General features: G+C 39.1%; 1 protein-coding gene across 9 annotated transcripts in view; it reads right to left on the minus strand.

Moving 5' to 3' along the window:
• The window catches only part of RASGEF1B (RasGEF domain family member 1B), a 34,413-nt gene that overhangs the window by 18,300 nt on the left and 1,659 nt on the right, over window positions 1-14,454 (minus strand). For 4 of the 9 annotated variants that reach the window (XM_019932796.3, XM_019932795.3, XM_019932803.3 and 1 more), the window contains exons 3-7: window positions 13,005-13,101; window positions 8,578-8,667; window positions 3,812-3,994; window positions 2,012-2,134; window positions 1,491-1,628 (exon numbers count right to left, since the gene is read on the minus strand). In XM_019932796.3, the coding sequence (XP_019788355.1) occupies window positions 1,491-1,628; window positions 2,012-2,134; window positions 3,812-3,994; window positions 8,578-8,622 (489 nt within the window). In that variant the 5' untranslated portion in view covers window positions 8,623-8,667; window positions 13,005-13,101. The remainder of the gene's footprint in view (window positions 1-1,490; window positions 1,629-2,011; window positions 2,135-3,811; window positions 3,995-8,577; window positions 8,668-13,004; window positions 13,102-14,454) is intronic. The other 5 variants (XM_019932802.3, XM_019932799.3, XM_019932801.3 and 2 more) reach the window with 2 other exon arrangements.

Here is a 14,454-nt window from a genome sequence, read left to right on the forward strand (position 1 = left end):
ACTTTTGCCTTTGTGAGTGACGGACCTACCAATTCCTACCTTGCTAGAACCTGTTACACGCAAACTAGCAAAATGATTAGAATAGTCATAATTTGCAGAAGGACTCAGGGAACCACTCATTCAGGCTTGCAGAAATAATGGCTCTCTTGAGCACCAGTGTTCAATATAATGTCATGGGGAAGTGTAAAAGGGTTAATTCCATTTTCATGAAAACATAATGTGGGAAGCAAGTGAGTATTTTTCAAGTGCTAATCTTATATAATTTGTCTGATTTTTTTTAAAGTTAGGGGAAACAGTATTAAAATGTTTTCACCAGAAGTAGACAGACTAGATAGGTATCTTGTTGCATGATCTTGACAGCACAGCCCTGAAAGAATGATTTCTCCAGGTAGGTTATTCATAATGGGAAAATGCATTTTAAGATGGATGAAACAAGACATCACAGCCTTTGCCAAATGCTTCATCTGCCTTTTTCTAACACTGTATCTGTGCCTAAGTACAGAAACTACAAAGATATCCTTGCCCAACAAGCCTCAAAACAGAGTAACAGCCTTCCAGGCCTGCTTCAAAGAGGATAACCTTGAATTTGTCACAGCTAGGTAGCTCAATTGAGGGAAGTGATATTTATGAAAGATTATCTAACAGACTTACTTTCCATCTCCATCTAAGTCTAGGTGCTAAGCCTTGAATCAACTTCCAAGCACAAGACTTGGATCCTTTTTTCTTTGTCTTCTCCACTCCTAAAGAATTACCTTTGCTAATTTACATATTAATCTTTTGGCCTCAGTTTTTTATCAAGGAGCATTTGTTATAAACACTATACAGAGCAGTTTCCATGATCTCATTCACAAAGTCCTTGCAGGAAATTTTTTTAATTTTTCATTGAATTTAATGCTTTGAAGGATTACTATGCTTTTTCTTTTCTGACAGTGAAAATTACATAACCAACTGTATTTCCCTTTTACCTGGAGCTTACAGTTAAAATACAGCAATCTTGTCCTACTCTACTGATTCTCAGTATTAGCACATTTGTTTTCTCCCTTCCATGATACAAACTCTCTATTTCTGATTTATTAATATATTACTTATTACCTGTTAATATATAAATATGTTCTTTTACATGTATTAGTGTTTATATCTCCTAATGTGATATTTATAATCTAACTTGCTAGGTCAAATCTTTTTGGAAGGAAGAAAGTTATAAATAAAATAAAATGAAAACACACTTGCATCATGAAACCTGTGCTTGAGTTGACATGAACATACCCCCAAATTACTCACATAAAACTCTAGATCACATCCCTTTGAAGTGGGATTGTATAATCATCCCCCTTTGACACACCAAACAGACCAGTATGCTATGGAGAGGACCTGCCCAAAGGCAACAACAGAAAAGAAGCACTAGAGATGCCGATGCATAATTTAGCACCACTTCTCACCAAGACCCTGCCTGGAAATTCGAGTAATTGTACTAAATTCAGGTTACCAACCTCCTCACCACTGGCTATTCGGTGAGCCAGATCTTTTAAGTTTCTCATCATTCTTTCATCCCGAAAATCATAAGGAAATGTTTCTGTCCATTCTGTCAGGAGTTGAAGAATTTTGGGTGCAATTTTTCTTATCTGATTCTAGGGAGAAAAAGCAAATCAAATTCAGTGATATCTATCAAATAAATAATTACAAACAGGGTTAATGGTAAACTTCTAGTGCAAAGTCTTTGGGGTAAAGAAGACTCTAGTCTTTGGGGTTAAAGAAGACTCTTGTCCCCCTTTCCCAAGTCAATGTCAAGTGCTACCAACTTAAGGCAGGACGGAGGGATCTTCCATGGCACTAGATTTATATTTGTTCTTTATACCTTTCCAATTCCCTCTGCATAGCCATGATACCATTTATGGATCTCAGCCTGGGGAGAAGCTATGGTTACTTAAGGAAACCAACTTCACAAAATCTAAGCCATAAAGCTACCAAACTTAATGGAAAAATACGTTAAGTTCAAATAAGGTATCATTACCTTATCACCACTAGGATCACTTAGTCTCTGGTGCTCAACACATAAGTGGCAAACTTTGGCCATTAGCTCATACGGATGCATAAATAACCGCGAACTCAGTAGGAAGGTAAATATGTACGTTCTCTGTGGCAAGAGAAAAAAAAGTCATCATGGTTATATTCTCTCTGAAACTAGTATCTTTCCTATATATTATACATCATATAGCACTAAGTTCTCTTTAGCAAAGTTACAATGCTACAGTTTCAAAAGTGATGCTTACTAGTAGTAAAACAACCTAAGATGGATTTCTCCTTTACTTTGTGATATATATTTTCCCTTAAACCATACTAAAAATAACAGAAGTACAGGGTAAGTTTAGCTACTAAATTATTCACAGTACAGTTTTACATCCATCCTCTGGGAGCCAGGATACCAGGACATATAACTCAGTCTAGTAAAGAAGAATGAAATTCAGCCCAGGGAGATCAATCTAACTTAAATATACCACCCGTACAGATTCTTGTTCTGTGTCCAAATATTATGGTAACTCAATGGAAACCAAAAAAATCACCCAACCCACATCAGCTCAAGAAATCTCCAGTGGGTCCAGTATGACACACTGCAGCATTTGTGTGCTTGTGTCAGAACATTCAAAGACAGACTTTCAAGTAATCTATTTACTTGCTCAAAGGCTAGGCAATTTGATAAAACATAATATCACACGATATACTTTTCTTTAACCACAATGTCTCCCCAGAAGCCAGTAATGAAGTAAAGCTTATTTGTTATAATACTTTCATACTCCCAATAAGAAGAAAAATTCCATGGGTTTTTCTCCCCCTTCGGTGCCTTTTGTAGCTCATAAACACTTACAGGGCTGAACAAGGGATGCCTTTTACTTTTGATTAGAAGTTTTCCCTGTGTGGCAACATATTTGAAAATGCTACGTAACAAACCTCACACACACAGAGATAACTCAGTAAGAAACATTATGGTGAACTACAGTGGCAAGCACAAACTAGCCTCTACACACCAAGGTCATTATTATATTTATAAAATCATTCGAATCTAGCACCTGGATATTTTCATGAAATCTTTATCAACAAGCAGCTGTTGCATAACAGGGGCAGCCATAGCACAAGGGAAGGGGGAAGAAACATCACGTGCCCCAGAAATAGAAAACCTGGGTTTGAATGTTGATGCTGGGAGTGAGACCATGTGCAAATTCCTCAACATTCTGAATTTCAATTTCTTCCTCTCTAACCTCTTGGAATTGCTGTAAAGACTGAGAAAATGTAAACGAATTCCTTAAATTAGAAAGGATTATCCATACAAATGTCAGTTATCAAAGTAAAACATAAACAAGTGAGTCTGTCATCTGATGTCGAATCTATAAAGAATTGCATCTTGAATGTAATTCTTGTTCTCTTTTCTGTGAAGCTTCCCTGTGTAACTTCACTTTTCTCAGCATAGTTTTGGAAAACAAAAAGGCACTAACCATTCTAGGAGCATCTAATGTTCTCTGGCATTTCTATTTAAGGACCAAGGTATGTGCATGAGTCAAACCTTACAGGTATTTCATTTAGATGGTCTCTGACTGACTACAATGTGATACCAACCCTGAAAGGAAAACTGATACACAGACATATCATAACCAGGTTCAATCTGATCTCAAAGCACTCAATAATCAATATGCAATTTCTTATTAGAAAAATTCTTAGTAACCCAGATAGAATTCTGCAGCATCTAGGGTCCCTGTCTATTCTATTGTAAATTCTGCTGGATACCGGGGACGTGTTGCAGGGGCACATGGATACCTACATCCGGATAGTAATCCACGTTAGGTACTAAGTGCTGGATGAGTGCTTCCAGAGATCCGGAGAGGAGGTTGTTGTCATGGTAATACAACCCTCCACAGCTGTCCTCCGCAGACTGATAGAGGTTTCGGTTGTAACCGCTGCTGTCAAACATTGCTGAAAAGGGAGGAGTTTGAGGCATGCTTTCCTAAAATGAATAAAAAAGGAAAAAACAGTGTCAGTAATATGCAAAAGAAAAGTAAACTTTAATAGGCATTAGGCTTTCATAATCACGAGGAAACAGGCAATTTTTAAAATAGGTTAGGTTCTGATACAATCTGAGAACCCATCAAGAAGCAAATTGCTCTTTGGATAACACATGTATGTATATTTTTGAGTACCGATGTCATCCAATAAAATACCATAAAACACTTGGATCAAAGGCTCCAATCTGGACTTAACTTCAAGTCTCTGGCTGCCGTGTTTAGATATCATTCCTTCACATTCGGTTATGAAGTCAGGGAGGGGAAGTGAGCTTTAAATTGCTTTAATCCCCTGAATCAAGTATTATCCTAAGGTGGAGATGTGTGGGCCTTGAAAGTTGGATGGGAAGAATTACATAACACTTAAGAAATAAATACCAGACTAGCATTGGGCATATGAGGAGATAACCAAAACAGAAGTTGAAAAAATGAAATTGTAAAAGAGGCCTAGAAGTAAAGTATATGTGTGTGTGTGTGTGTGTGTGTGTGTGTGTGTTTATAGACGCACGCGTATATCAAGAGATTTAATGCTGACTCCCCAGCTTTCACTGGAAGATCGGATGCTATTGATTTTCACCCCCTTTGTGTCAAATTCTTTTGGGGTGCAGAGCTCTATAAAGCCTCAGTTCTCAGTAAACACACAGCCTGAGCAAACACCTGATTTGGGGAGCACTGCCTTCATCCGTGTGCTCTGCAACTCACAAAGCCCTTGTCAGAGGATGCCTGGTAGAGGCCAAAGGCTATTAAGTTATTACTTGGATTCCTAGGGACAGAGTTCCCAGCCCCAAAAACAGACTCCAGTTCTGGCAGCATGTCTGGACAATGGAGGCAATTCAGGAGCTGCAGAGAGTGAGGGCTTCAGAGGCAAACGATCAGGGGAAGCCAAACTCCAGGGCTTGGACTGACAGGGACAGGGTGTGCAGAGGCTGCAGGAGGACACAACCTGGGCTAATCCCTCTTTTCAAGATGCTGAAAGATATCTGTATCCGAAAGGGGGAGGGGCGTGGGGCCTGTCTGAGGAGGCACATCCATTACTCCAAGTGCATCTGTTCTGGTTCCCACTAATGGGGGCCACAGCATCACAATGTGTGCGCATGCCTGGGCAGGGGGTGGCCAGGGGTGGGGTGCTGGGAAAAAACAACGTCCATTATAAGGTGACTTGGCAGGTGAAAGTGGCATTTAGGGAAAGAAGCATCAGGAAAGAGAAATAGAAAAAAAAAAAAAGCTTCAGTATTTTGTGCTCTGTCCCATCCACAAACCAATGCTGAGGGAGAACATAAAAGGATCCAGCACAGAGAAGGAAAGACAAACATCATATGATATCACTTATATGTGGAATCTTAAAAAAATTATACAAATGAGTTTATTTACAAAACAGAAACAGACTCACAGACATAGAAAACAAAGCTTCGGGTTTACCAACAGGGAAAGCAGCAGCGGAGGCGGGGGCGATAAATTAGGAATTTGGGGTTAACAGATACACACTACTATATATAAAATAGATAAATAACAAGGACCTGCTCTATAGCACAGGGAATTATATACAATATTTTCTAATAACCTATAATGGAAAAGAATCCAAAGAAGAATACATATATGTATAACTGAAACATTTTGCTGTACACCTGAAACTAACACAATATTGTAAACCAACTATACTTCAAAAAATAGCTACAAGTGGGAAGAAAGTGAGGACTGAGAATCACTCTGTCTGGGGAGACTTGTCACTACCAGAGTCGTCATTGCCATCCCTCTCGCTTGGGCAGGACATGGTCATAATGGCCAAAGGAGCAGGAACTGAGGATGTAAATGTTAACACAAATGCTCCCCACTTAGTTGGTAAGACCTCACACATAGGAATCACGGTTAGATGAAGAACTCAATGTTAACGTTGTATAAGGCAACGGACAAAGTATGTTTCTGTCCTCTTCAAATTGCCAGTTTTCTATGAGTATGTTTCATGTGCAATATCATCTTTGCAAATGGGTTGTCCCTGGTGGGAAGAAAAACAAGAGCCTGTCTACCTTTGCCCTGAGAAACTCAAAATGTCCTTAAACTGGGACACCAGGACCTGAGATGAGAAACATCTGAAAGTTACTTCTTCCAGCCTGGAAGGAACCTTCCCTCTCTGGATGTGGCTTTCCTGCCTCTGGCTTAAAAAAAGCTTTAGATGGTTAAAACCACACAATATCCTTGGTATCCAGGATGACAAGTGGAACTCACTCTATCCATGCCCTTGAAGTTGTTTTTCTTTTTTTTTTTCTGCCAAGAACCATGAATTTTCCTTGATTTCTCCACTTACTCAGTACTACCGAAACCGTCCTAATATTAAGTGCTTTGGGGAGAAGGTTGGCCAGGATTTGGGAATTTCAGAAAAATCAGAAAATGTTAAAAGTTCAAAAGGACCATAGAAATCAAATGGTCCAAGATGGAAAATAGATTTCATTTCACTTCCTAACGGCAATCAATCCAAAGTGGTTGCCAAAAGGCCGGATGAAGAGTGAGGATTCAAAGCCTGTAACTGGGTGGGGAATGTGTGCTAAGGGATTAGCAATGACCGCAAAACAGTCACAGAAGAAGCCAAGGCCCAAGCGTCATGACAATCAGGTCCACTCTCCTCTGTCCATCAGTTTGCAAACTGAGACCTTGGGCAGTGAGGTGAAGTGACCAGGCTAGGACCACACAGCCACGTGGCTACAGCACCACGTGAGCCCCACGGCACTCCCCTAAATCTTGCACCCCTGCTGCCTTTGGTAGAGTGACAGGAAGCACGAGCCACAAAATAGTCACAAGTCACTCAAAGTTCCCTTTCAAAGAATCGGCACCAAAAGCCACCAAATATTTGTACTTATAATTATTTACTCCCATAAAGTGGACAAGGACCCAGATTTAATGAAGCCCTAATCTAGGGCTTAAGAGCTGTGAAAACTTCGGAAAGTCACTTACTCAGCCCCTGCCCCTAGGTATGTCCAATTTTGCTCACTCCTTCCGAAATTCTAGATGATAACAAAACTACCAATTTTCTTTATAGCGAAGTTAGAGCATTTTTAGAGCAATGGCAAAAGGTCTTTGTATTGTTCCTTGGAAATGTGTCACAGGATTTCTTTGAGGAGGCACAAAATATCAACAACAACAAAAAACCCCTCCAACCAGGCACCAAAAGAAAATACTACAAATAGCAATGGACACCAAACCGAGATAAGTTAATTGAGGTTATAGTTTATTATACTTAAAAATCAAATTTAAGAAGAGAATCTATCATAGGTTGTTTTCTGCCTTCTAATTAGCGCAAAGTCTGTTGCCAATCAGCTGACTGACCACAAACGAACTTGACTGTTGAACTTGCGTAGAGCAACAACCAATGGCTGAGATTTAAGTCACTCCAAGAGACCCAGCCCCTTAGTTACATGCACAATGGTCCTATTTTCCCACCTTGCCATATACTGTCAACTCCTTAGGCCTCCACCTTCCTCAGTGTGCATCCTTATACTATGGGATCCTGTGTGCTGGAAAAGGTCTCCACAGTCCACAGCCCTTTACTTCTCTGATTCTTGCTCAAGGCCGCTCCCCTGAGAAATGCCTAGATGCACGGTGGGCAAGGCTCTGAGAATGTCAGCAGCTCCCATCTGTGTAAGGTTTACTGCCCACAAATGCCTTTTTGGATATTATATCTACCTTGTTTGGCAGGGATCCTTACTCTGTTTGACTGCATAAGCACGGGTTCAGAAAAACTTCATTACTCAGCTGGGGTTACACATCGGATAAGGGACAAACAGGCAGGGTTTCAAACCTAGTCTTCAGACTCCAGGTTCAAAATTTATTACACTACATCATGTTATACTGCAAATGGTCTTCTTTGAACTTTTAATGTTTAACCATAAAATGAAAAGCCTGTCAGTCTGTCCCAAATTGCACGCTATTAGAAAAATTCACATGTTTTACACGTTCTACATAAATCCTTGCCCCAAAGATGTACGAACGTCATTAATTACTCTTATTAAAAAGCAACACTATCAACAAAAGTATTTAAGCTACTGACCTTTGCAATCAAAGCATAGTGCTATCTAGACAGACTTCAGAAATTCTAATATACACTTCTTCATATTTTATTTTCTTTGAAATTGGGATGCACATAAATAGTTAAGTGATAAGAAAACCTGTTTAACTGTCTTTTTTTAGCAATATATAAAATAAAAGAGCATCTTACAATGGATGACATTTTAGATTCAACGAAATACAGTAATACTTGCTTGTACGTACTTTACAGATTTCCAGTAAAAAAGATCTGATGAGACAAATGACCAAAAGAGAGATCATGGATCATGGTACATGCAACTAATTTCTGGACAATCTCTAGCAAGTGGTCAGTCTAACCATTTTCCAGAAAGATCAACTGCCTTGTGTAATAGACGCATTTGATAAACGAGGGGAAAGGTCAGCAGAATGGCACAGAGAGTACTGCTTGTGAAGTGGATTTTTAAGTGCCTAAGAAGATAAACATACTAGATTTTTTTTTCCTCTCAAGTACCTTTCTTCTTATTACCCACATCAAGAACCACTGTTTGTTCAGCATGACTCAAATTTGACATCCAAGACTTTAGTTCTACCTGCTTCAGTTCTGGAATGAAAGAAAGTGAAGTTCAGAATATTAAATATTGGCTTGGTTCGTGTTTAAGAAAACAAATTCATAGAATATCCAAGTACTGCACATGAGAATCCAGAGAAGCATTTAGCCCCGGATGCTATTAACTCCAGAAACCATTTGCTAAAGCCTCCCTGGTGGAAGAAGGGCTAAGTGTAAGGCGGTTCCTACCCCACAGCTTCCATTTATTTTCTTTAATCTCAATGTAGCTCTGACTTCTTATCTGCAGCAAATCTTCTCTTTACAGCTCACAATTACTATTTTCTGTCTGTTGGGTTCTGTAAACTCTCAATTTACTCTTCTCTACCCTTTCCAACATAATCTCAACACCAACTTCTCCACTGTCTGCCATCCTTCTTTAGCACAAATTTTGCCCAACCCAATATACCTGCTATGGGGACCTGCTAATCAAAACTCTGGTTTAGAAAAACTGACTATTTCCAAAATGAGAATATGTGACAGCATTAAGTACTGGCCTTAATTTGCTGTTAAGTCAAACTTCAAAGTAGCTAACTCCTTTGGAAAAAGTGAGATTTATATGAGACGCTTGAAAAAGCTGCTGACTCTATTCAAATCACTACCAGTAAGATAAGACAGAGGACAGGTTAATCTCACAAGCAATTCTCACCTTGCAAAATTTCATTTGTAAGCCAGTTGCTGGAAACGCAGAATATATTGTTTGGCCAGTAGCTCTTAACTTTTTAGGAAAAGATCACAACTTCTCCACACACTGCCCCCAGAGAAATCGACCAACAGGTTTGTATATACTTTCAGGGAGTTCAGACTCCAGATTAGGAAGCACATGTGCTGGCCTGTACAGAACCTGGATCGTATTTATCTACTTCCTCAAAGAAAGAGAACATAGTGGTTCTGAAGGGAACCTTGTTTTAACAAGGTTAAAGGTTGAAGACTGGCTCCTTAGAAATCAACCAATACATGTAAATATTTTCTAGTAGTACTGATCCAATGGCGTTGAAGAGAATGAAAAAGACACTTCTTTCGGTTTGCATAGAGATATTTAAATAGCTCCCCCACACACACATTGAGGGAGCACTTTGGGATAAGGGGGAGGCAATGAGACAATGGGAAACAGATTTTGGTTTTAAAAACAATGACCCAGGGCTTCCCTGGTGGCGCAGGGGTTGAGAGTCCGCTTGCTGATGCAGGGGACACGGGTTCGTGCCCCGGTCCAGTGTCCCACATGCAGCGGAGCGGCTGGGCCCCTGAGCCATGACTGCTGAGCCTGCGCGTCCGGAGCCTGTGCTCCGCAGCGGGAGAGGCCACAACAGTGAGAGGCCCGCGTACTGTTAAAAAAAAAACCCAAAAACAAACAAACAAAAAAACAATGACCCAGGCTAAAAGAAAGCTCTGAGCTGCCAAAATTAGCATACAGATTACAGGTTCTTCTGGAAAACTTCCCAAGAGGAAGTAAAAGATACCCAACCCACGTATACAAGATGAATGTTCTTTCTTATATTTAATTTGGGAAGCTGAAAAGTTGGTTGACAGACAAGATATCTTACCGGGGCAGCTAATTCAGTCACAAAGATATATCATGTCCTTCCAAGGACCCTGCAAAAGTTCAGCATGACATTGATCCAGCAGCAAGAAAGCAAGCTCTAGGTGATTTAAGGGATGAATGGATTTGAAAGGCATGCCTAATGGTTTCAAACCAACTAAAGCACCAGATGAAAAGCTGCCTTTTTTGAAACAACAGACTGTGTTTGAATTAGTGACTGCTTTTGCACAAGGTTATTTACGAGGAGGCAGGTGCATCAGTCTAAGGTGGTTTCAGGTGACAATTCCAATTGGAAGAGGGCCAGGAAAAGATGGGTGTGGGAACTAAATCAAAAGCCATCCTTCAACAACTGCTTTAGGTGTTTGGTAAATCTCTGCCAGGATGTCAAGTCAGCATTTCCTTTACACTCAGGAGAATGAGATAGCAAAGGTAGGAGTCCAAGATAAAAAAGGTTTATTTCAGCCCCTATTTCATCACAGAGCACCTCAGTGAAATATTTAATAAATCCAATGTCTTTATATTGATCGCTCTCCTTTCGCTTCTGTTCAAATGCTGGGCATGTGTCCAAACGAGGTAGAGGAAGCCCTCCCTATCACAGTTGAACTTTGAGAGCATATTTGTTTAGGGAGGAGAGGCTTAATTTAAGATCCGGCAATGACTGGTTCCCAAATTCCCATCTAAATTCCAAAGGAACTTTGCACTTTGGTGAGATGCAGCCTCTTCCTTTTTTCATTTAAGGCTCCAGAGATCGGAATGAGAAAGAGTTCACATATTTCAACTTTACTCCAGCTGGGATCTCAAGTACTTTTAGCCTCCTTTTGGCACGGCTGGATCTCAGAATACAAGTGCTGACTGTACGCTCAGAGAGTGTTTCTCTAACTATGGATTCAAGTTAGGGGAAAGTAAAAGTCAAGTCTCCCACACTGTATAAAACATGCTTATTTTGAGCTTGAAAAAAGTCTCAAAGATTATCTTCTCATTTCTTTCTAGCAGCATCTCTGGACACTAGAAATGCTACACCTCTGCTAACCTCCTTGAAAAAAGAGGTATTGTGTTGAGATTACAAACAAAACAGAGTAGAGGACTCAGAATCAACTCACTTCTTTGGCATGTGAACAAAAAGTAAGTAACTCACAGATAAGTACATTCTTTGGAACTGAGCCCCAAATGCTTTGTAGATTTCATGGTCAAGGGGAAATAATCAGTATTTTTGAGGAAAGAGGTCCTATTTCTCTCTACAATGATGGAATGGTGGTATTTCCTGATTTATTATAGGATTCCACATTAAAAAATGAATGTGCATTTTGCTTGATTTGTCCTAGATGCTACTTAAATTTTTCTTCATTAATTCCTAATTAATGGAGGAAAGGGATTCTGACTCAAATAATTACCATCTTTGGTTTCCCTGAAAGAAAAACAAGGTTAAAATTTGTCATCTTTTGTCTTGGGTATATCTTGTCAGCAGTTTATTAAGACACAAAACAACAATTCAGTACGTGGCAACTACAAGTGGGCCTGGAGAATCATTTAAAACTTTTCTATGAGATAAATCTTTACTAATTTTTTTTTGTAGGAACTGATCACAGCGCATGTTGACATTCTTCCTGCAATGTTTTTAATCGTCTACAACTGCCATGCAGTTCCTGAGCTTAACAGTAGATGGCTCCATGTGCCTTGTCTTTGAAAGGATTAGTGCTTTCTAGCAGTAACAGTAGGTGCTGGTTTAAAAAATTCAAAGGATAATTAGAGTTCTGGGGGAAAAATTTGAGAAATTGGTGTTTGGGATCGTGGAATATTATTGAACTTTGGAAAGTGGCATTGCTCATGATATACAGTTGAAAACATATAAAGCCAGTCTATGTCTGGGTGCCTGTCTTGGGTGCCTGTCTATGATGAGAATTAATTGTCATTTTCCCAGAGGAATAAAAGTGATCTTCTGGAAAATCAGAATCATCGTTATCTAATTAAGTGTTGTCAAAAAAGAACCTTCTGGAATATTGGAAATGTTCCTCTTCTGTCCAATACAGCAGCCATTCACCACACGTAGCTATTATCGAACACTTAAATGGGGCTACGGCAATTTTTGTTTGTTTAATTTAGTTAAACTTAAGTTCATATATCCCCAGGTGGCTATTTACTGAACAGCACGGGCCATGACCTTGAACAGCACAGATATAAGTAATTGAATCATTTATACACGATAGATCTCAAGCTAAATTATAGAATATCAAATGGGGAGCATCCTTTACTAAAAGGGTTTATGTTTCTAAACCCCGTTCACCTCAGCATACTTAGTGAGGACATTCAGTAAACAAGTAGAATTTTCTATTTACAATTTATTGTGGAACATGGTTACCGGGATAATTTTATTTTTTTGGCTGCAAGTTCTTGAAAAATTACCCTTATCCCACACCCCCCTCCATTCTTCCCTTTTAGATAAATAGAAGGATACTAGCATTCTATAAAGTGCTTTCCTTTCTTACAAGACTAATTTGTACTTTCCCTGTGTTAAACTCATTTTCATACCAGGGCTTCCTAATAAAATTTGAATAAATTGAATGACTTCCAGATATAAATGTACCTTGACATGAAATAATAAACACACAAACCTAAGAAAAAATGATTGGTCAAAAGACTGGTTTTAAAATGACAAAATAGTAACACTGACTTAAAAAGTCCAAAAAATTTTCCTGACTCAACCTTCTTGAAAATAGCATTTTTAAACACACTTGTAGGAGAAAAACAAGAGCAAAAAACAGCGTAAGCAGATAATAAATCTCTACATAATTTTCACCAATAAGAAGAAATTTCACTCTTCTCTCTTCATTTCCACACACCAAGTAGCTGAACATCTAACTGCAGACCATTCTTCAGCCTTCATTGTTCCACAGCTAATAAAGGGTGCAAATGAACGAGGTGATAGTACAGCAAGATAAATCAGTTAACACAGAGCTAAAAGAGACTCACAAATCATCTAGTTCAACACCTTGTCAATTTCACAGATCCTGCAGGTATAGGGAGAAAGTAAGTGACTTGTTAGGGCTCCAGATTGATTAGAACCCTAGGCTCTATTCCCAAGGCAGAAATCTGCCCACAGCGCTAGGCTACATCTGTCATCCTAGGATAATCAAGGGTTGCACAAATCTAATTTTTATAGATTTAACTGGAAAACCAAAAAGGACAACTAAAGGGGGGATAACACCTGTATTCAACCACTAAAGACAAAATTCCCATCAATCTTAAGCAGTATTTTCAACAGTACAATTTGTCTCTTTAAGACCTTACAAGATGTTATAATGGTTGTTCCATTTATTATTTGTGGCACCAGAATCAAGATTCTAAGTCCCTGCTTCAGGGATTCCAGATTCTTCTCCCAAGTAAGGGAGGATACCCTAATTTTCTCATCTCCTGTCCAAGCAGGTACTCTCTTTGGGGTCATCCAAATGCTCCTCCGAAGTCTAATTCTTCCAGGCCACCTCTGGAGATTGATCCCACCACTTCCGGTGCCATATTAGGTAACTTACCAACATAAACAGTCACCTAGTTTTGCCCCTTCAATTTTCTTACTTTTTCCTAGATAGGTGTTATTCAATTGATTTTTTTTTTTTTTGGTCTATTGTAGTTTATTGGCCAGTAGTTAGACTGTAAGAATGTAATGTTAGTAATAATATAAGAAATGTGAATGATTATGATAAATAATAAAAATTTAAAATATTTAACAATATATGCCTAAGAATAACTTAAATTAAAAAAACAATAAATATAAATAGTTTATGGTGATTTTCGGTTCCAAAAGACAGAACGATCTCAGGAATCAGATTAAATGTCTAATGGAGCATATAAAATGGAGCAAGACTGAAAATGCACCAGGGGAGAAATCAATTCGAAGAATTTAACACTCCATTAGACCACTGAAAAGTACTACACTTAGTAGCCAGAAATATTGCCACCTCTAGGAAGACAAAGGATTGACCCACATGTCGTGGAAGAATGCCAACAAGACACTTGCTAATCAGTAGCCGATCTTCTCCACTTCTCCAGAAAACCTGCTTGAAAGGCGTAACAGAGCAGCGCTTGTGAACCCTGACTTCTGTCAAGTGCCCTAGGTCCTCCTTGGCCCAACAATTGCCCCCCCCATAAACTAACCATTAATGATAGGACCTAACAAGCTGCCACACTTTTTAATCTGCTATGAAAATCTTGACAGCCAAGAATTTTTCTTTCATTTTAGAAGTCAATTCTAC

This window comes from Tursiops truncatus, chromosome 5 (assembly GCF_011762595.2).
Source record: "Tursiops truncatus isolate mTurTru1 chromosome 5, mTurTru1.mat.Y, whole genome shotgun sequence".
NCBI lineage: Eukaryota > Metazoa > Chordata > Mammalia > Artiodactyla > Delphinidae > Tursiops > Tursiops truncatus.